The 23,232-nt window shown below is 38.1% G+C and overlaps 2 protein-coding genes across 2 annotated transcripts in view; one reads left to right on the forward strand and one right to left on the reverse strand.

Moving 5' to 3' along the window:
- si:ch211-243j20.2 (uridine-cytidine kinase-like 1) overlaps positions 1-23,232 on the reverse strand; it is a 27,248-nt gene continuing 4,016 nt past the window's right edge. The window contains exons 3-15 of the mRNA XM_046060247.1: positions 19,356-19,462; positions 18,074-18,244; positions 15,322-15,393; positions 11,858-12,047; positions 11,704-11,765; positions 9,105-9,121; positions 6,172-6,270; positions 5,942-6,035; positions 5,730-5,792; positions 4,127-4,249; positions 3,773-3,880; positions 3,367-3,523; positions 1-2,075 (exon numbers count right to left, since the gene is read on the reverse strand). Of these exons, the coding sequence (XP_045916203.1) occupies positions 1,999-2,075; positions 3,367-3,523; positions 3,773-3,880; positions 4,127-4,249; positions 5,730-5,792; positions 5,942-6,035; positions 6,172-6,270; positions 9,105-9,121; positions 11,704-11,765; positions 11,858-12,047; positions 15,322-15,393; positions 18,074-18,244; positions 19,356-19,462 (1,340 nt within the window). The 3' untranslated portion in view covers positions 1-1,998. The remainder of the gene's footprint in view (positions 2,076-3,366; positions 3,524-3,772; positions 3,881-4,126; positions 4,250-5,729; positions 5,793-5,941; positions 6,036-6,171; positions 6,271-9,104; positions 9,122-11,703; positions 11,766-11,857; positions 12,048-15,321; positions 15,394-18,073; positions 18,245-19,355; positions 19,463-23,232) is intronic.
- slc30a2 (solute carrier family 30 member 2) overlaps positions 21,829-23,232 on the forward strand; it is a 24,137-nt gene continuing 22,733 nt past the window's right edge. The window contains exon 1 of the mRNA XM_046060249.1: positions 21,829-21,944. The gene's annotated coding sequence lies outside the window, so the exon portion shown is untranslated. The remainder of the gene's footprint in view (positions 21,945-23,232) is intronic.

The following is a 23,232-nucleotide window of genomic DNA, read 5'->3' on the forward strand; positions in this document are numbered from 1 at the left end:
TGCTTTCATCCAACAAACAAGTTTTTTGTTTTGTTTTTAATTCTGTACATATTAAATGGGATTTACAAAAACAGATCTTTCTCACAAAAGCACGCCGACTTAGCATCACAAACAGTTTCATATAAATGTGAGGTAACCAGCTTCCAACTGTTGTGTTATACAGTACAGAGAAGAGTGACTTTTTCAGAGTTATTGTTGTAGTAATGTGCTGTCAATATGTGCATAAAGTTACCTAGACAGCTGGATGTAAACAGAATTAATGTGTTTTCTCGTGGACATTTGACTAGAACACAGGTGTAACAAATAACTTTGATAATAGATCGGGACCATTTAGGCGTATCAGTAAAGAGAACATGCACACTAGCAAGCACCTGACAGGAACACAGATGTTCATAAATGTTAGTTAAACCAATGGCATACTGTTAAAATAAACCTGGCGTTACACTATGAGTCAGCAGAACTTCAATGCAACAACATTAAAACAATAACATACTGGTTAAGTAACTTTGGATGTGATGTAAAACAAATGTAAAAATGAAGAACCCCAGCGAACAATACAAATAAATAAAAACATTTTTAAAAGGCCACAAACAAGGTCACCACAACAAGTAAGCGTCCCCATATGGTAGGTAGGTTTCTGTTACATCCCAGAAAAACTAAAAGTATGAGCCGTTCACACATCGAGTGCTTCTGAAACTTAAAGCCCATGACAAGTGCTTTAAGTTTTGTTATAAATCACAAACATTTTTTTCAGTTTCTCTCTTTTGGCCAGTCACAAAGCTCAGATGTGAATATACAGCAGCAGTTTCTACACAAACAAGCAAAAATAAAATACAAAGCATTTGCTAGCTATGCACTATCTTCATTAGCAGCTAAAGCTAAGAGAAAATAGTTTAGTAATGTAACGAGGACGATGTTTTAACTTAAAAATGTGCTTAACTTAATTACTTTACTAAGCACGGAGGAAAGAAAGGGCTCTTACTGCTGTAGTAGCCTACTGCCGTACAGTCAGAGACAAATTCAGCAATGAGATAACAATTCAACAAATAAAACAAATATAAAAAGCAATATTTGACCGTTTCTCAGTCTTGTTGTTCAAGTGTTGTTGAGATAATATAATCTTACAGTAGAGACAGCTGGAGCTTCGTCAGCAGAGCAAAGCTGTAATGCATTAATAATTTCTACAAAAAGCTTCAAGCTTAAAAAAAAAAAAAAAATAAAATCACAGTACACTGCTGGACATGATTTATAATGGAAATTTCCTTCCATACACAAAAAATACTTATGATGATTTGTCTTAAAAGACGAGGTGTTCATGTCATTGTGCAAAACAAATGATTCAACGGTTACTGATTAGGAAGGTATCGACTGAATACTATGAAGTAAATCTTTTTTTTTTATTATTCTTTTTTATATAACTGCTGAGGATTTAAACAGAGCATAGCTCTAGCCAAATCTTCCCATCTGGGTTTTCTTTTCCCAACAGTGATTTAGCTACAATATCTAGTTTATGATGACAAAGAAACTTACAGTGCAAAATCCTGAAAGGAACTGACAGTACACAAAATCAATCAGCTCTGAGGCTTCACAGCATGCAGCTTCAGCAACAAAACGTTATTTACATCTTAATCAAGCATTTGTCTTCAACAGGTAGCTTAGGCTGGCAGCCTTTTGAGATTGCAGTGGGAATAATTACAACTGGGTGAAAGATGTTAACGCCAACAAGCCCTTTGAACTTTGCTGTAAACTTTAATTGTGAACAGACTGAATTCTGTCCTGGCAAAATGGAAATCTGCACTTAGCTCGCAGCACTCAGTAATTGCGCTGACCTAACAGTGACCTCTGTTCCACTGATTTAAACAGGAAGTAGTTTCTTCAGCATCAACTCCCTGGTCAGGAGGATGTCGGTGGAGCAGATCAGAGCAGCACGGGATGAGTGAGGTCCTTTCATGGCTGTAAGTGCTTTTGTAACAATCTTTCCCCTGATAAGTTCTCTCTTTAGAAGTCCATCCCTTCATCGCTTTCACACCAGTCTGACGGAGCATCGGTGCCAAAGTATCGATCTCCAAAATTACCTTTGGAAACAAAAAGAAGGGTTTTAGTCTTGTAATGCGTTCACTCCTTTAGGAAACAAAGTGGGATGCAAGCGAGGGACGCAACAGTTGCACAACCTCTGCACAGCAGTCCACCCGGCGTTAGCCTCATCTTTTAGGCTGAATCCAGCATCTCAGATTTATAGCCATGGACTGGTGGACTAGTGTTTATAACCCCAATTACTTACTAAGATTTGAAACCAGATGCGGCTGGCTTTTTGATTGCACCATCACTGTGTTTAATGAGTTTTTCCTCACTACGGCACAGACCTGGACCACCTTTACCATCTATCCCACCATGTTGAGAGCTTCTGCTGCTAACTTTATGGTTTGTTGCTACTGCTGTTGTGAGTTTTATTGATATTACTGCAATCCAGAAGTATTATGAATTGACAGTTGTACCAGCTTGTTGAGTCTATAGTGGACGCTGTGGCTACATTTTAAAACACTTACATCAAAGCCGGTACTTTCATTTGTCAAAAGGAAAAGCATATGTTATGGCATCACCAGATTTTTGCCAGAAGTGCAGCATGTTCAAACCGACAGAGAGCAGTGCTGCAGCAATTTTCTGCCCAATGTGATTGTGGCGGTTTACTATTCATTACCTCCAACTGATTGATCCATAAATCACAATCTCTAATTATCTTCCACTGCCTGCCAATAAAAAGGTTAAAGATAATTCATAAAGTTTAGCATAAAGTTGTTAAGCACTGCAAGGTCAGTTAGGTTCTCTAATTACCCCGTTCCCTTCTTAAAAGGCAAAATGAAGGAAGAGAGAGAAAATAGTGAGGGACAAAGAGGAGAGACAGGCCAGAGAAAAAGACAAAGTGTCTGAAGTTAAGATCATTTCAAAACAGCAGCTCTGCACAGTATTTCTACTGTAAAAGAGAACTAGCCTACAACACCACCACAACGGCAATGCTTCAGCATCTGAGCAGGAAGCATCCGGTCTACGCACAGAGTCCATGGATACAGTAACACGCGTTACACAGCAGATCCCTGAACTGGGGTCAACAAGCAAGAGTATTTCTTATCTGATAAGTCGATGGATGGATGGAATAATCTGGAGAATACTCGATTACTAACATTATCAGCAGCTGCAGCTCTAATAAAGTTATATGTGACTTACATTTAAAACTCTACATTTTATAATCGTTTGTTGAAAAAAGTGCTACTTAATCCTTCCGTACGATGAATGGAGGCAAGATAAACTTTGTGAAACTGCTTCTTGCATACTACAAATTCAGGTGGGTGGACAAAGAAAGCTCCTCACCGATGCCTGGTATGATGTGGAACTGGTCGTTGACCTCTTTGTCCACAGCGGTGGTGATGATGCGGACTTTAGGGAAAGCATAGGCCACTGAGTGGACGCCCATCTCTGCCATTAGCAGGGACAGCAGGAAGATCTTATCCTCTGCTACATCATGGTCCTTCAGAGGAAAATTGGAGAAAAGAGAGAGAAAGAATGCTCATTGAAGACCGAATGCATTCACCATTTTCTTTTTAAATTACATTTTAATGAATAAATTGAAGGCTTTTCAAATCTTGAATCAAATTTCTCTATGGCAACATGAAGTTTCTCAACATACTGTACCACTGAATAAAACCTTTTGACTAATAAAATGATGATAATTTTTAAGCTGACTTTCATAAATCAGTTTAACGTTGTGTGGACCTACAAGCAGCACTCTGACGGCCATGAGCGCAGCAGCTCCGGTGGATACGGTGCTGTCCATGAGGATAACGTAGTCTTCACTGATGTCTTTTGGCAGACGAAGGTAGTGAAGCTAGAGAGGAAGGAGACGAGACATTCACAACTACAACTATACCTGTATCTGTGACTAGCTGACATCATTTAATCAAATAAATCTAAATAAGAATGAGATATAAATGATTGATTAGTGACAAATCTTGAATAGCTACATTTTGTCATTTCCTTATTGCACGTGTAAAGAAACTGATGTGAATAACCTCTAAATCCGTATCCGTACATGTGACAGGAACACAGGCTGCAATGTTTGAGACTCGCATACCTCTGGTTCACCTGTGTCATGGTTTGTCTGGATGAGGATCTTTCCCAGTCTGATGTCTTTACACACCGCCATCAGAGCCTGCTCCATGGTCTCGCCTGCTCTCAGGATGGAAACCCCTGTGATCTACAAAAACCACACAAGGAATTTAACGTTTTGGTGGCGTGCCGCTTATCTGAATGAAAACTTCTGCTCATTCGTTAAATACATTAAACACTAAATCCTGCCAAGTTTTCCCTGCATCAGTTGTATAGTAAACGTAAAGGTGAGAAGTTTCCACTTAACACCTAAAACCTGCTCCACTTGCATCCACACTTTAGTTTTCTCAAAGACTTCTTGTTCTCCCTCTGTCTGTTTTTGTCACTAAGATGAACATTTGGTAAAAAAGATGCCACAGAGAGGCGCTGAGAAGCTAAACATGGACTTATTCTTTGTTACTTTGATGGCAATTGACCCTTCACTAAGCCCCACCCTTCTTAGTTACTGTTGCTAAGTCCGACAAACTATCAGCGCCGCCATTGTTTATTACTACTGTAGAAATATTGTCACATATGTTGGAAAAAGCGATCTCAGAAAGAAGCACACAGTTTTGCAGTTGCATTATATATTTGAAGGTTGTATTCAGGCTGTCAAACTGACTCAAACAGACGTGAAAAAGATTTAAGACAGAAGCTAAAGCCTACCGATCACATAGTACAAGTGAACCACCGCATCCCCCGACGATTGAGACAAAAGACAACGATATGAACGATCAACACTGTTCTTGTGAAGCATTATTACAATCATTAAAAAGCAGAACAGTAGGGCTTTATTACGTTACATTCAGTAGGAAGCTGGCTAGCATTAGCTAACTAACATTAGGAACAATCCACAGCCGACATTTCTGGATTTATTTATTTTTTTGGAATGAGAATAAATCGTACTTCTCCTTTCAACCTCTCTGGGTAGCGACTGTAACTATTACAAGTGCCCCAGGAACAGCGTTTGACCAGATCTTAGATAAATACAGCCAAAAAAAAAAGCTAGAAAGCAACTCTTTTTGCTTTACAGTCAATGGAGCACATCATAGACTGTAAGCGCATCCATGAAAGTGTCGGACCTCAGTTAGAGCGAGACCTATACTGCGCTGTGATTGGCCAGCTGTGTATTCCTGGTGTAGCTTAGCGAAGGGGCAATTCAAGTTTTCAACTAAATAGCTCAGGCAAACACTTGTCTTTCTGTGAATTTTATTCAAGTGATCTGCAGAAGGAACTCACTGGGACACACACGCATTAGAGTATCATCCGAGTGAGCTGCAGTGTCTCAGCGCATGCAGCTTTTATCCTAATCTCAGGGTCAGCATTATCTCACCAGTGGAACATGTTTTTAAAAAGAGGTCCTCTGGAAGACATACAATCTAAATCTATCATAAAGGCAATCATGCCCTGGCACAGCCAGGTACATGTTGTAAAACAATGAAAGATATATAAACCAGAGTAGCCAGTAACATTAATTACAAGACTGTGTTTGGAGATTGTACTCATGGAATTCCCATCACATGACCAAAGATAATTTAATGTTACCTTATTAACAACCAGGTGAACAGAAGCATTAAAAGCAGACTTACTCTTTTACCACTCAGCCTCTTGCCGTCATAGACGCCGCCCTGAGGCGTCTCCACAGATACTGGCTGGAGGGGGGACAGATGGACCATGTGGATACAAAAATTTAAAATTAAAACCATTTTGTGACCTTGCCATTGTGACAGAATTCCCCTTTAACAATTAGACCAGTCAACTGGATGTTTAGGGCAGACACACACACACACACACCCCTCACCTTGAGAGGCAGGAAGGAGAGGGCATGTTCTATCAGAAGCCTCATTAATCTCTTGGAGTAGAAGATAAACTCATCTCTGTTGGTCTCCTTGTTCCTACACAAACACACAAAGATTGTGTCTCTGGTAAGAAAGTGGTAAGAATTTGACACTTACTAGGGAATATAAGCAAAAATTCTGTTTTAAGCTATTTTAAGAAATGTGTCTGATGTGTATGAGTGTGTATTCTGACCTGATGATGGTGTGCATGCCGCGGACCTGCGGAGTGCTCTCCATCACACTGAGGGTTTTGGGTAAAGGCTGACCCTGATGAGCCGAAGCCAGAGCCGATCTGTGAAAACAGAACATAAATACATAAATACAGAGTGGCAGACATGCAGGAATGATAATGTAATCTACTGTAGCAGAAGACTAAGGCTTCCCACCAACAAAGGATGTTCTTAACCAAATATTATCCTGGTGGTGTGTTTTGAATACTCAGTCAATTTGTTGTCTTTTCTGTGAAAGGTTTTCACTGTAAAACTAAACTAATAAGAGTTTTTGAGGGCAAGTACTGACATAAAAGGGGTGGTGATGGTGCATAGATAAGATGCTTGCCTTTGGTGTGGGAGACCTGGGTTCGATTCCTACTGTGAGACATCCACCATTGTGTCCCTGACCAAGACACTTAACCCTTCGTTGCTCCAGAGGCATGCAACCTCTGACATGTATAGAAATTGTAAGTCGCTTTGGATAAAAGAGTCAGCTAAATGAATAAAGTATTTAATATTTTGATCACTGAAGCTGCTAGTTGATATTATTGCCTGCCAATATGTAGCATCCTAAAATCCAATGCTGTGTTACCCTTAGAATTATTTATAACAAGGGAGGGGGAACAGCAGTTGAAAAAGCATTTAGATAAACATGAGACACTAACAAAACTGAAACTGCCGATAATGAAAATGTTTTAGGCTCCGTAACAATTCAAAGGGCAGGGATAACCTTCTGCCTTTCAAGAAAAACTGATTTAGAAAAAATATAAAAGCCAACATCAATAAATAAACCACCTCCTGGAGTCAGCCACTGTTCTGATGTACTGATGTGTACATTTATTTTTACATACATGCAAAGACTTTCAATACACATGAGGAGGAAGACTGTGTGAACTGAATTTGGTGTCTTTGATGTTTAGGAACCTGCACTGAAAAGAATCAGGTACCTATGAATGTAAACAGTTTCTACTCCAAAAAAGTACAAAATCAGTTTGTTATCTGGCCACCAGGCTCATTTGCTACATCTGCATGCGTTTAAATTACCCACTATAACTACCATTACATACAGTAGATGTTCCTTCTAATACACATGCTGGGTACTTGTAATACAAAGCAGATGTTTGAATTATGTTGTTAACTGCACAGGGGCTGGTTTCACAAAGATAAAAGCTCTTCAGCATCTTAGGCCGGAGTACTTGAGCTAACATCCCCTCAGGAAATGGTTTCTTTACTCTCTGCTCGTTCAAGAGTATTGTTATAAAACTACAAATTCAGTCATGCTTTGTTGAGACTGAGACTGGCTTTTTGTGTGTAAACCAATCAAACATATTGTAATGTATCTTTGTGCAACAGGCCCCAGATGCTAGGGTTAGACAAGCAGCTGTGAACTAAAAGCAAAATTAAGTTTAAAAAACGGTTTAATTCTTCCATAAAAGGTTAGAAAAACAAAAAAGGGAAGCCATTGTTGCCAAGAAATGCTGAACTTCCAACACAAGCAACCCAAGGTGTTGGTACTTCACCTGCAAGATTTCTATATTGAATAATTTACCTCAGGTAACGTTTGCCCTTAAAGAATCTATTGCTTAATTTAACTTTTTTTGTATGACACAAAATGAGCTGTAGTCTGCAGAAGTTGTTGCCATCATATTACTGCACAAGTAGCTGGGCCTTCTGTGTTATTGGTGGGCAAACATCTTGGAATAAAGACCAACACATTGTGTACCATCACCTTAAGCAAACAAATTGCAAAACAAGAAATGCACTTCTGAAAATTAGCAAGAAATAAAAGAGCAATGAAACAATTTGTTGCATGCTCTGTCCCTACCCTGAACAAAATAAAGCACGCTTCTGCTTTAACACTCAGAGTAGCAAATTAGTTTAATGCTTTCCTGCAGTCATCAAATTTTGTTAAGTTGAAAAGGCTGGAGTGCTTTAGTACTACAAAACTGTGCTTTCAAATCTACAACACTAAAAGGGGATGCACAAGGGGAACCTCACATATCCCAGCGGAGCTTCCTCTGCAGAAGGTGAAATATTCATTTGTTGAGATTAAGTGATAAAGAGTGGGGTGAAGAAAGATACAGAAGAAAAATGTATACAAAGGACAAGGAGACAAAAATATAAAGGAGAAAAGAAGAGAAAGAACTGTATTAGTGCAGTGAAACAGCTCCACTACATCACTGCTGTGCAACACTGAACAAATACACTCTAGTTCAGGGCTGAGGAGCAGCTCAATTCAATTTGTCTTGTAAGTTGGGTTCATTTTAGGTCACTCAATTCATTCAACCTCCAGGCAGGATACTTTGGGAGCTGAAATTCACATCAGTCGTCTTTTACTACACTAGGTACATTTTTCTTTTATTGTTAGTGGTTTCAGAGCACTAGCTGGTCCCATATTGTACATTTCACCAACAGCCTGTTAGCCCTGTGAGTGTTTTATTCAAGTGCTTGTTCCCAGTGGAGTGCAGAACGACACTATACCTCAATAGTTGTCATTTGCCTTTTAAAAATTACAACTATAGTCCACCACCTCTTGAAGGAGGAGGTCAAAGAACAACTATATATGTATAAAAATATCCTCTTGACTTAAGGACAAAACAATATTGAATTAGCGTGAGCTTTGCTGGCATGGCTGCAGGTCTGAGCGGTCATGTGAACATGGCATGTGTGACCTTTGAAGACATTCAGTCATCCTGTGTTAAACTGCCAGCTGTAAAGTACTCGCAGAGGATAACCAGGCAAACCGTTTGACTGGATTGTTCATCAGTAAAAAAAAAACAACAAAACAAAAAAAAAAAGACACTTTTGTAAATTTGTCTTTGATTTGGGTTTTAGTGTGGTTGAAAATAGAGTGAAAGCAGGAAAGGAATAGGAGGAAGAAGGAGAAGATAATAAAAAAAAGCAACAGTCATACCTCACAGTGATCTCACGCTGGAATGGTTACACAGCATTCAGCCAGGCAAGGGGAGTCACACACACAAACAGTGAGACACAAGGGGAAAAAAAAACATGAGATAAACCAATCTGCAGCATAAAACAGCAAAATAAACGTTTTTAAAATGTAGTATTAATGACATCCCACCCTTGCTTAGGCTTAAATATTAATATAGGACTGAGCAATACTAACATATAATCTTGAGTGGAATTGTATGAAACAACCATGTCCTGTTTTGTTAAGGATTTCAAGAGTCTTCGGTCATGCTGGCAGCTCTGTGAGGCTATACTTATAAGATAATGCCAACATGCTGATGTTTACTATGTACGTAAAATGAGTTATTGGGGCTAGTCCTAAGTTAATGAAATAGGTAATTTTTTTAAAAAACTATATAAAATCCTCAACATTGACTTGATGCTCTGGGTACAGCTAAGATGTGCCAATATTTTGTCATAACGCCATCAGGTATACCTGAAATGTCGTAGCTGTACTCCGCAAACATTTAAAAGCATCCCTTCAGCGTGCAGGTTGAGATGGTTTCTGCTTTCTATCTTGGCAAATCTGGGCCTTCCTGTCCTTGAGGAATTTGACACTCTCCCCTTTAGGTTAAAGTTTTCCTTTATCCCAGGTGCATAAACGCTCCTCATTCCAATAAACCATGACCTGGCTCTTTGTTCACATCACCATTATTTACATTAACCCAACGCTTACTGTTGATGTTTTCCTTGCTTTCATTACAAAAGGATTTTTATTGTATTCTGTATTGTATGGTAAAGCTAATGGTATAACAGATCGTAGTTGAGCCGATCCATGACTCAAAATCGTGATATGATCCAAACCATGAGTTCTGTGATCCGTCGCACCCCTAGTAATATCACTTTTATTGCCATCAATTGTTTTATTGTCTTACTTACTGTGTTTTTGTTTATTTTTTCTCTTATTTGAGAGGAAAGATCTGAACTGAATGAAAGTAAACACTGGGATGTGGCAATACTTTAAAATAATCAACAACATTAATTATTGCAGTAATGATGAATGATGAACACTTTTTATAGCAAGAAAGGTGCTGTTAAAATCTGTATTTTGTCACGGAAACACAGGCAGATTGCTATGTAAAGAAACAACCTTGCATGTCAATCATGTAATTAAGGTAAATAAGCTCTGTAATCCAAGAAGAAGCTCTGATAGGAATGTGCAGATCATGAAAGACCCCATTACTGCACACATGAATGCACAAATCATTCATGTGTGTGAAGGAGAGAAAAAGGTAAATGAGGTCCGTAAAGCTAAAACAGGACGGTATCATGTTAGCCTGTGAGTGCGCTTCTACTCATCCATGTTTCTTACTGCGAGTGTTGTGAATGTGAGTGTGAAAGATGTTCTATGTGTTCTACTAGTGGCCATGAATAAATACGAGGATGGAACAGATCATAGTTTGTTACAGGTCATAATGTGTCTGACAGTACAGTGAGGTGAGGAAAGATGGAGGACACCTCTCCTTGATGGTCATTAATCTCGGGTGCCTCTGTGACAACATGAGATTTAACAACGTGTACAGACCACTGAGATCTGACCTGAGGCTGCATGGTGGTAAAACCACCATGCCTACAGCATTTACACTTGCGTGCGTTGGTGTCCGTGTCACCCTGCAACTACACCACCAAAACTCTAGTTGGCGGTTGGGTTTCTAAATTCCGCTGTGTTTCTTCTCATGTTTTGAGTTTAGACTGTTGATGTAGGCTACTACAAACAATGGCGACTGAAACTGAGCAGATCATGTTGGGAGTTGGAGCTGATTGATGTTAAACAGCAATTACTTTTAGTAAAATTACAAGTGCAGTAAATAGAAAAGGCCTTAGAGTAGTAGATGAACCGGTTGAGACAGACCAATCACAGTTCTTGCGGTCTGCGTCGCCGTACAGTGTGGTAAACTTTTTGGGGAGGTGCGCGTCAGGCTACGGTGTAGATTTAAGGGAGAAGTATAAATTGGCCTTATGAGTCCCACTTTTAATGGTATGATGTGAGCAAGACATAAAAGTATGTCATTGAAACACAAAAAGGTATTCTGATGGATGTTAGAGCAGATTAGTGGGTTCATATTAAATATTCCTACGTCACATTTGTGTGTACAGGCAACACATGCAACAGACTGACCCTGAGAAGACGTTTGCCTACAAAGAACCACGGGCCATGTTCGCACCCATCTCACACCCCCATGCATCCTTAGAACATCGAGTGCCCTTTCTTACTATAAGTAAAAAAAAAATAAAAATGTAGGAGCCAAATGTGTAGCAGAAATTATTATTTTGATTATTACGGAGCCAACTAGCTATGTAATGGTTTCAACTGCAGATTATAGAAAGTAAACAGTGATGCTCCTATCAGCACAACATGCAGCTGAGGCAGCCCTTTTCTACTAAAAAAACCTCAGAACGTACAAAGACTTTTTATCATTCTACCCTTATAAAGAAATTTATACGGGTAGAAATAACTAAAGTTAAACCAAAAGTTTAGCTGAATCAGTAAAATCCTTTTAATGTTCCAACTCCCACACAGAAATAAGTTGAGGAACCATTACCTTCTCCAGCTGACTGTGAACGTGCTGAACTATCAAATCTAGTGCTACAAAATTTTCTCCACCTGTAAATAAGACAAGAACAAATTATCAAAACTAGTGAAACATGTAAATTATAGTGACATATTTCTATTTAATAAACCAAATGGTCACTGACCTCTGGGCACCACGATGTCAGCGGACTGCACCGTGGGCTCAATGTACTGCTCGAATGCTGGCTTTACAAACTTGTTGTATTGCTTGATGATGCCGCTGATGTCCCGTCCGCGCTGTGAAATGTCCCTCTTCAGCCTCCGTATTAGGCGGATGTCAGAATCTGTGTCCACAAACACCTTCATGTCCAGCAGCTGGCAGACAACAAGGGAAGGGGACAAATCAGATGAATTAATCTGTGATTTCTTTTTGTTCCCCTTTACTGCATTTCTACATGTCCTACACAATTACACTGAGATCCTGTTTCCCAGAATGCCAATGGGTATACACAGCATGTCGACATATTAAATACTTGATATATCAAGGTGCTTAATCACACTAATGCAAACTTCATATAAAAATCCAAATTGCTGTAAAGAAGCCGTGCTCATTGACTTTCATCAGTGTCTAAAACAACCTCATACACCCACAACCTGTCTTGCAAGCTGCAAACTTTAATGGCAGTTTAATTCTAGTTCTAGGGCTTCAAGAAAGCGTTTAATTATTATTTTATTACCAATGATTCTGCAGATTGTTTTCTTGATTAATTATTAAGCCAATACAATAAAAGTATTATTTATTTATCATTTATTTTCTCCAACCAACTGTCCAAAGTTATACGATTATATAAAACAAAGAAAGCCAGCACATTTTCAGATTTGAAAAGCTGAATCAGATAAATTTTTTAGCAATTAATTTTCAGATCAAACAGATTAATTGACTAACTGCATCAGCACTGAACCCTAGTAGATTAACAATATGGTATGTACAAACTGCATAAATGTATATAAGGAGGGAGCAACAAATGACCAAAACAAAGAAAAACCGCAGGGTTCATCTTTTAGTATTGTCCTGTGTTGCTCTACTGAGAAAACATTTTCAGCTGCTTCCATTATTTGGCATTTTTTACAGCTAAAACGTGACGTTAGGGGTCAGGACATGTTTAAGAATCAAAAGCGCAGACCAAGGAGACATCAGTTATCATTGTTACTTTAAAGAGTAAGTCACAGTCTATCTGTCCAGTAAGCTCCATTAAACTGAACCTCAACTCAGCAAAAAACTGAAAAAAAAAAAAAAAAAAAATCAATGAGCCAGCAACACAACAGGAGTGGAACAACAAAGAGGCAACAGCCTCGCTCACCAAAAGACCTATTGATGACTCCTGAAAGAAAAATAAGTTTGTGAGTGATTTAGATGAGGATGACAGTGGGGGGTGAGCAGGTATAACTCATTAGAAAAACAAGCCAATGTACTTTGTCTGCTGTAAATCTGGCAAGTCGACCAACCAAAAGACGGCGTGTTGCTGGATAAGCACAGCGGTCGGCCTATAGGAGGAGGTGAATGAGGAGTGGAGTGGCCCCAAAGGTTAGAGAGCAAGACTGTGGCTGCAGATCATTTTCTAACCTGCTCAAATACAAAAGCACACATTTGGTACAAATTATAGGGAAATATAGACAGCTATATAGTCAGCTATTTATCGTTAAGCGTGTTTATTTTGTGGCTCTATTGATAATCGGTTTAATTTTGTTATACTGCACTTAATAGTATATTGATATTTGCACTCTTTTCTACTCTGTACTTCATCTTAACTTCGGTTTAAATTGAACTTTGAGGAAATTCCTATTTACCTTAGCATCAAATTATATAGTTAAAAGATTATTAGGAAATTACAGACACATAAAATAAAGTGTTACCGCTTTGATGCCTGGCTTCTTCTATTTTCACCTTGCAGTGGCTTGTTTTTAAAGTAAGTAAGTCAAGTTTATGTGGGTCAACTTTCAGTGCAAGGTCACAAAGCACTTCAAGAGTAAAATGGTTTAAAATAAAACCATAAGAACAGCAGGAAGAATCAATCAATTAAACATAAGCAACAACAGACTCAAAATTGCAAACACTGCACAGAGTTGAGACAATTTGAATAAATGGGTTTTCAGTCTGTGAGCATGTCTTCTTGGTATGCCATTAAAGCAAACAAGTAAAGCAAACTAATGTTATTCATGTGTGCACCATGAACATATGGGAATGTCTTCTTTTTGGCTAATCCAGTCAATTAAAGGGGAACTCTCATACAGGCTGTGAAAACAGATGCATAATGTCTTCTGTGACTCTGGAGGGAGCTTTCTAAAGTTTGAGAAAATAACCCTGAGTGTCGTCAGGGTTTATGTCGGCTTGAGCTTCAAGACTATAAATTTCTAAACAAACTGAGGGTGTGACTTTGTAAGATGTGACCTTTAAAAAAAAATCTGTCTATTGTGAGTCTCACAATTTTATGGAAGTACAACACTACATCCCCTGACCCTTTAAATACCTAATATAAAGAAATCAAGCTACTTCATCACACTGATGCAAAAATCCTGTGAATCTGAATTTTGCTATTAAGATAGTAAAGGTGCTCAAACCACAACTCTCCATTAGCTTATCAGATTTGCCTCAATAATTAACTTCAGTTACAAGAATGGACCCAAAACACAATTAATCACACTGGACAATGGCCGCTATTAACTGAATCAGAGAGTAATCAACTAGCAGCTGGGTCTCAGGGGAGGCAGTGTCCCTTATCACCACGGTCCAGCTGGCTCGCTCGCTCGCTCACACACACCACTGCTATAAAAAATAAAAAAAGAACACTCCCCTTTAATTCATATGTTCTTCCTCATTATAAAGACTGCAGAATTAATTTTCTCCTCATAAACCAGGTCTCCTCTTCAAATACACACAAACATGGGTGTAAATAACAGCAGTTTGATTGCTTTAATCATTTGAACTGAATTAAGGTTTTTGTTTGAATTTGTTTGTTATTTTTATTTAAAATACCCCATTTTTAACCCATGTCCACAAATGTTAGAAAGACACATTTTTTAATCGTTTGGTGGTTCTTCCGAAATGTAATTAACCATAAATCTATAAAATGTAATTACCTATTGAATAATAAGAGGACCCTCCTCATTAACTAGGAATTTTGTTAAATAAACATTAAATATATCAAATAAAAAGTAAATTGATCAAAGATAATCAAAAGCAGTGTCAGCTAATTTAGACATTTCCATAGTCATGGTCAGAGAGGAAAACTGACTGATATTTGAATTTTAATAAAAAAGGCCAATATCAGCCACAATCCCATCTGTCACCCATATAAAATATTTGATCACACAGATAAATGAGCAGATTTAACATCCCTACTCCAAACCAGATTATTTAGTTCACCGTTAATCAGCCTGACGGTCGTCTCTGAGCTGGCAGTCATTAATCAGGTCTGGCTCAGAGAACAGAGAACAGAGAAAACAAGAAAAATCTAATTCATTCAAACGTACAGCCTGATGTGAGAAGTCTGCTTGTGTCGTGTGATAAAGCGTTGACAGTATTTTAATCTCAGACTTGAGGTTAGGCCGGCATTACTGGCAATAAGAGACAAGAATAGATTATTCTTACCTTCAGCAGCTCCTTGTTGGCAAAGGCCAGGATGCCCTCGAAGATGACAACATTGGCCCCGTACACAGTTTTCTGTCGAGGGGAACAAATTACAGGGTAGGTTTTCTAGTCTAGCTTTAAGCTCACTTGCTTGATAAACAAAATGATCTCAATAAGAAGGTGAAAATCACAACAGACGCAATAGAAAACAAACATGTTAAAGCTTGGAAACAAAGACCCATTTTTGTTTCTTTGCCTCATAAGGAAAAGTAAACTATTATCTCATTAAAAGTGCTTTATAAAGTCTAGCTTCTAAAAATCAGATACAGTGATTGCGTATGTGAGAGAGATTATTTACCGCCACAATCAAAGACAAAATGGTGCTGAGTATGTCACAATCCTATTAAATTCCTCTTACCAGCTCCCATGCTAAGTCAATGGACATGACTCTTTGGTATTGATTTTGTGCGCGTGCGTGAGAGAGATTTTTAATATATTTTTATTTTTTTAAACATACACGCTTACCGTTTTATTTATTTATTTTATTTTTAATATATATATTTATTTTTTTAACACACACACACACACACACACACACACACACACAGTTTTATTTATTTATATTATTTTTTTAAACACATACGCTTTGATTACTTTACGCTTTAATTACTTGTTAAATGTATGGGGCTGATTGTTCTTGTGTAGTTTGTATGATGCTTTGGCAATATTGTTGTTACACATTCATGCCAATAAAGCTAATCTGAATTGAATTGGAGGGGGGGGAAGAGATGATTTAGTTGGTCTTTAGCATATGAGAGAGAAGATGACCTCCATTCTCACCAACGAAGTAGTAGAAGAAAGAAAACTCAGCTGTGCCCTCTCCTTCATCCATATAACTGACAGAAAAACACAGTATGTACCGCATGAAGCTGGCTGGCTCTTGCAGTCCTCTGCATCCTTGGGGTCTGAGGCTTAATTACATTCAGCCCGGTACAAAAGGCCCTTTAAATGATTTCAGAGTCAGAAGTCATGTTATGCAATTTCCCGTGTGGCATTGCGCCTTTCAGCCATGAAATTACATTGCAAAGAAATAGAGGAGTTGTCAGAGGGCTACACAGCCAGATTGATTCTTCACAATGCTTTTGGGAGGGGATTTGTGCTCTTTCCGTTCAGTTAATGTCATGTGCACTAAATCCTTAATAATCAGCTAATTAACAAGCATTTCAATTGGTATCTGCCTAAACGACTAATACATCCTTAGGGGTGTTCAATGATTTGTAACAGCAATGGTAATTTTATCCTGTAAATTGCAAAAAATAGAGGAGCAAATTTATTTTTTTATTGCTTTTATTTTGGTAAAGATAGATTATAAGTGGGTGGTACCACTTCAAAGTTAGGTTCAAGAAATTTAAGTATGACGAAAAACTACTTTTTATACGATTAAAGATCCCATTTAGACGTGTTTTAAGATGTGAAGAAGTTCTCTGCTTTAAAAAAAATTTGTCTGCTGTGATTTTTTTACAAAAAAAAAAAAAAAAAAAATCAATTACTTTGGAAAAGTCCTGAATCTGTGACTGTGCAAATATTTTTAAATTTCAAAAGTCCAAATATTCTAGTCCAGTCCCAGTGTTGCACTGGAGGCTTCAAGTTTCCACATCACACGCATAACTTAACTCGTGTTAGTTGTATATTGGACCATGATTGGCCACAAAACATCATACTTAACGCCTTAAAATGAGATTTACATAAAATATAAGTTGTTCCATTTAGACATTTAAATTTTGACGTATCCACACCAACACACAGATTTTTTGGAAGGTGCAATTTCTTTAACAACAAAGTAAAAATAGCGGGCCACACAGATATAGACAATTATCGCATAATTAAAGCATCCCCCAAATCCTGTACAATAAAAATCTCAATCAATAAGCAACTAAGAGTTGCTCATGCTGCAGTTTGTGGGGAAAACAACAGTGAAAACGAAGATCTAAGACGGAGAAGTTTGAAAACGCTGCCGACCCCGTTTTCGTTTCAATACTCCGGAGGGTGTTTTAGAGAAGACGGGCCAAAACAGAGGACTTTAGAAACGATGACGCAGCCACTCACGCTCTGCTCTCTGATTGGGTCTTATTAGTCATGCAAAGCAGAAACAGGATGCTACTGACACTGGTACTGTGCATGTCGCCGTTTACTTTGTGACGACTCCCAGTCTGTTTTCCGCCGCCACACTCCCGTGTTACATTCAGTAACACTCCCATCACTGTCCCATCTCTTTTCTTTGGCATTTCCTTCGAGTTAAGTCAGTTATTATTCCTGACGATTTTAATATCACTATATATCGTATACTGTATATTATAATGTTTTATTGCTGTACTTTTACTGTGTAAGTATTGTCTGTTGTATTTTAACTTGTGATGCACCTTGGTCAACCTTGGTTGTTTTAAGTGTGCTATATAAATAAAATTGATATTGGTGCATGCAAAAAAAATAAATAAATAAATAACTGGTCTGATTCTTCATCTGTATTTATTTATTCTTTCGCCAAATCTTCTGTAACTACAGAATCTGCTTCATGTTTACACTGGCATGCGCATGACCAGTGTGCCTGAACGGCCAATAGATGTGCGTTTCAGTCTTTTTAACGCGCAGCTAAAACGCCGGTGTGGACAGAGATCGTATTCATTTCAATTCTCCGTTTGTAATCTAAAATGAAGTAGTGTGTAGTGAGGCCTAAGTTACCACGGAGTTTTTTCAGTTAGTGCGAAGGTCTTACCCATTCTTTGCGTCTGCAGTGAGATTTGAAGTCGTACACGGGGACTTTGATGCTTTTCCCTTTCTTCAGCTTTCTGAGGACGGTGACCAGAAGCTCAAAGTCAAAGGCATCAGGGTGGTCAAAGTTATACTCATTTTTGGCTGCGAGTTCCTGCTCTTCTTTATTCAACACCTACCACACAAACACCAAAGCATAGACACACAAAAAAAGTTAAGTTAAGAAAAGGTTAGGGACTAAAATATTAATCTTTTCATTTAATTTATATTTCATTTGATGGCAGACACTTGTTGTTTGAGAGCAATCATATAACCACAGGTTCCCATGGAGGCTCACTGACCAACACTGATGCTTAGATGCTGAAAAACGTGTGTGAGATAATGAGAAAGCTCACGAATGAGATTCATGTCATCCAAGAAATGACAAAATTGGAAAAGTTCAGTTGAGTGCACACATACAAAAATATCTGTAAAAGATGGATTCAATGGGGTATCCGAACACCCAATTGTCTTGTGTCATGCCCATGGCTGGGTCACCGAAATTTTAATGGGTGTTTAAAATTCAAGGAAAGTTTGCAGATCATTTACATCAAGCACTCACATTCCTGTTTTGTGACAGTTTTGGTATCAGAAAATCCAAAATTTTACATCTCCAGATCCAGCCACAGACCTTATGAGGCATTTAATCTCCACTCTTCTTCTATATTTGTCCCATTCCCATAATTCGTTAATCTTTAAAAGCAAAAATTGTTTGTTGGTGGACTTTTAAAAAGTACATAACAAGAGAAAAGGACATAATCCAACACTGTAAAGCATCAAAGTGGAGTTTTTCTCTTCACTTATCTTACTCACTAGTGTTTAACTGACAACAACAACTAGGTCCAATCGAGACATGCAGACATAATGGGCTCTGTAGGATTCTGTGAGTAATGCAAACTGAAAAAAACAATCTAACTCTGGTCCCAGAGGAAAGAGCAGTATAACTGATATGAACGATTGTGTTCAATCGGTTATCGGTCAGGAGGTTTTACTTATTACGCTGAAATCAGCACTACTGGCCTGGTGTCCATGAAGGAGAGAGAGGGTGTTTGATTTTACATCAGGTTAAAATTCAATTTACACCGATTGGTTTAAAATCAAAGGATAATTAATTATTGTGCAAACGCTGGTCTCAAAATGCTGAGCAAGTAATCTGAAATATTACAGAAATGATTTATTAAGTAAAAGACTGCTTATAGCTGATGTAAACAGCTGCTATCAAAGCAGGATTTAACTGGATTTAGTACCTTGTAGAAAGAGTCCATGGAGAGCAGAACCACCCAGGGAACATCCAGCGCTTCAATGATCTTATTGGCTACTGTGGTTTTACCAGAAGCACTTCCTCCACACAGACCTAAAGGAGGGAAACAGACAGGACTACCTGAATAAAGGAAAACCTGCAGGTTCGGATTTAATATACATATTGATCATATTAGAAGCAGACAGCGATGACTGGTCCTGTTTTTGTTCTTTTAATCAAAATGACACCTACGTATCTGTAGCAGAGATTCAGCACCACACCTCCAAAACATTTTTAAAGCAAAAACGTCAACATTTACCTGGTTCCAGCTTCTCAATTGTGAGGATTTGCTGCTTTTCTTTGTCTTATGTAATAGTAACCTGAATCTTTGGGTTTGTGGACTGTTTGTTGAAAACATCACCTTGGAGTTTAGGAGTGTGTGATCAGTATCTAGACCAGACGGTTAGTTCAGAATACGTTATTGTCACTGCACAGAGTACAATGAAATTCAACACAATCCCGACAATGCATTCCCACGTAACAAAGAAAATAAAAAATATAATAGTTGATAAACTGAGAAAATAATTGACAGATTTACTGATACTTGAGTGTTTTTTTTTTTGTTTGTTTGTTTTTTTTTTTTTTTTTTTTTTTTTTTTTAAATCAGACCATTTTTGCCTGTTAACCTGTCTTTCAAAGTTACCCCCACCCCCTTTAACACAGATTTTCTGTTAAAAGTGTACAGTCTCTCAGCTCGAGTGAATATAAAATAATTTTCTGTCAACTGTTTTACAGGCCCAGTAGAACTAACCATGACAGGTAAACTGATCTTGGCGTGTGAAATCAGTGGCGTTCCCCTTTATCAGCTGGTGTAAAATCGATAAAGATATACAAGCTATAAGCTTATTAGCTTATAGCATGTATATCTGTATCGATTTGTTCTCTAGTTTTTATTCCCTATGTATCCGTTTGCTCATGTTGTCAAGTTATCCAATTTCCTTTTAAAAGGATATATAGTGTGACCATTTAACTTATATATAAATAAGATTTTGTCCATCAAGTAGTGATTTTAGCGTGTTATTGTGCGCTACTGAGTTTGTTCTCCTTCCACACACTCACAGCATTCACATAAATTTGGTTTGATGATACAGATTACGAGCTGTAGGCTGATACGGACAGAGTCCGTGTAGTGCTCAGGTACCAACCTCACTGACTGCTCTTATAGAAGAAAGTGCTTCTACATAAGCTCCATATACCTGCAGCACTGCAGTCTGCCACCTCAATGAATTCACACACACACACACACACACACCAGCTGTGCACAGGCTGAAGGGTTTTCTCAAGATGAAAGAGGAAATCACTCATGTAGCTATGAATAATCTGGCGCTTGTCCTAGAGTTTTATTGTATTGTAGGAAATCCGGTCAGCCGAGTGAGTGACTTCTTAAGTAAGTCCCTTCTTAAAACATAAATCAACTAAAATCAGGAAAGTATCTCCTATAAAAGTTGTTATTTTTTCTGTTTAACTTTTATTTTAATTAAATAAGTGTTTTCTTGCTTTTATCATGCATCTTGTTTTTATCTGTTGTATTTTATTTGCACCTGTTAAAGCACTTTAACATGGTTTTTTGAATTGTGCTCGATAAATAAATTTTATCATCATCATCCATCATTGTGTTTTGTATGCATTTTCTTGTTGAGATATGTGTATTTGTGTAAAAGTCCTTACTTACAGTTTAGGGATTGCTTCATGCTACATGAAGCATTTGTCATTATTAAAATAAACAATTAAAATCTGTCACATACATATATTGTCTTTTACCTAACCATTATGTAGTTCATGTAAAAAAAAAACATATATAAACAGCTATAGCTGCAAATAGTGATAATTTTTATAATCTGTAAAATATTTTTTGGATCCACTTCTTTGGTCCATTTGATCACAAGTCTGAAATGTCTGTTCAAAAGTCCAAAACCCAAATTCAATTTACTTTATTATAAAAAAGAGAAAGCAGCAAATCTTCATACTAGAAAAGCAGGAACCAGATAATAGTTGGTATTATTTAATTTCCTGTGGATTTTACTAATTGACAAATCCTTTCAGCAGCAGGCAAGGCAAGTTTATGTGCTTTCAACAACAACACAATCCAAAAGTTTTTCCATAAGATAAATGGGCACTAAGAAAGCATAAGAGGTAATATATAATATGAAAAGTTTACAAAATCACAAAAACAAATGACTTAGAGACAAAAACAAGACAAATTAAAGACAATTCTAGTGCAGCTGATAAAACTTCTTTTAAACATATTATCTCTGTTTATCAGTTATTTCTTTGTATGTGTTTAACAGCCAGTATGGTGGTAGGAACAAAATAGCAGTGTAAAACTCTTTTTGCTTGGCACAGCAGAACATTTCTGGGTGCACTTATATTTTGTGCTGTAGTCAAAAATGTGAAACAAGTTTTTTTTTTTTTTTTTAAATAGTCTGCCCTGCTTGCTTCACCTCACAACACCTCCTGGGTTAAAGACCACAACAGCAATCCTTCAGGACAACAATCCAGGGAACTGGGCCAGAACTACATACTGCCTGGCAAGGAGGTAGAGAACGGGGTGCATTGATTGCAAACGGCTGTGTGTGTTTGTCAATGTGTGTTTATGCAGGAACAGAAATGGCCTACGGAGCTACTTCTGTGTTATAAACAACTCTCAGTGAAGTGTTGGAATGGGTTTTTGGTTTTTTTTGCTCAGATAAGACCCATCAAGGTCAAAACTACTGACTGGGAGGCTGAAAACACTGCAGCGCTCCTCGTTTCTATTTATGATTACAGCTTAGGAGTGATTATAGAAATACTGCTTCTGACTTGCAAATTGATGTATTAAGAAGTTAAACCCCGTAACCCTATTTAATGTGCTCCTATAGATTCATCACAGATTTTGAGTGTCACCCAGCTGTGATGCCTGGACAGTGAGACAGCCTGTTACAGCAGATAAAACTACCTTTTCCTTTAGCAATAAACCAGAGAAGAGATAGAAAACGCTCTCTGGTATCTGTGGTGCTTCAGTGTTTTTCCACTCCTCACCTCTGGTCTCCGTCCCTCCTCTTTTTGTTCATTCTTCTACCCATCTCTTCTTTCTTTCCCTGCTTCTTATATGCCCCTCAACCTTCTCTTTAAAGTCTTGCATTCCCCGTTGTTTTCTATCCATCAGTTTCACTTCTCTATCTTCCATTGATATTTAATGCAGGTTGATTATTCTTCTCTGTCCAGTTCCCTGCAGTTATACAGTCTGGTCCTTTTAACAAGGGCCACATTGACTACAGTACAGCCGAGTGTGAAATTGTAACCAGTCACTGCGGCCCACTGACAATAACAGATTGCCTACTAAAGATAATGTCCACCTCTCCCTCCACGTGTTCCCACTCATGCCAATCTGATGCGTTTAACCACGGAACATTGACTCGGCGAATGTCAAACACACACATGCAGATGTGTACACACACCGTCTCGGTCACGGTTCACTGTACACCTGCTGGGACTCGTCCTGAGGCAGATATATTATTGTGCTGATCAGCAAGACGGCGGGCTGCTGTAAAAAACGCCCACAGTAAAGCCAGAGCATCATGAACGCTTAAAACTGCTGACTGGGCACATTTACACAACAGTTACACAAAGGCTGACAGCGTTTTACCCAGACATTTTGCATTTATCAACAAAAACTTTTACTGGCTCAAGCTTCTCATGTGTGAGAATTTGTCTGGCTTTATATCATTGTAAACTGAATATCTATCATTTTGAAGACATTACTGTTGGCCCTAGGACATCTCAGTCATTATGAAAGGAATCGTTAGTTGCAGCTCTTAAAAGTGTTTACAACTGTGTTGCTGGAT

The sequence above is a fragment of the Micropterus dolomieu genome, linkage group LG10, assembly GCF_021292245.1.
Source record: "Micropterus dolomieu isolate WLL.071019.BEF.003 ecotype Adirondacks linkage group LG10, ASM2129224v1, whole genome shotgun sequence".
Lineage (NCBI taxonomy): Eukaryota > Metazoa > Chordata > Actinopteri > Centrarchiformes > Centrarchidae > Micropterus > Micropterus dolomieu.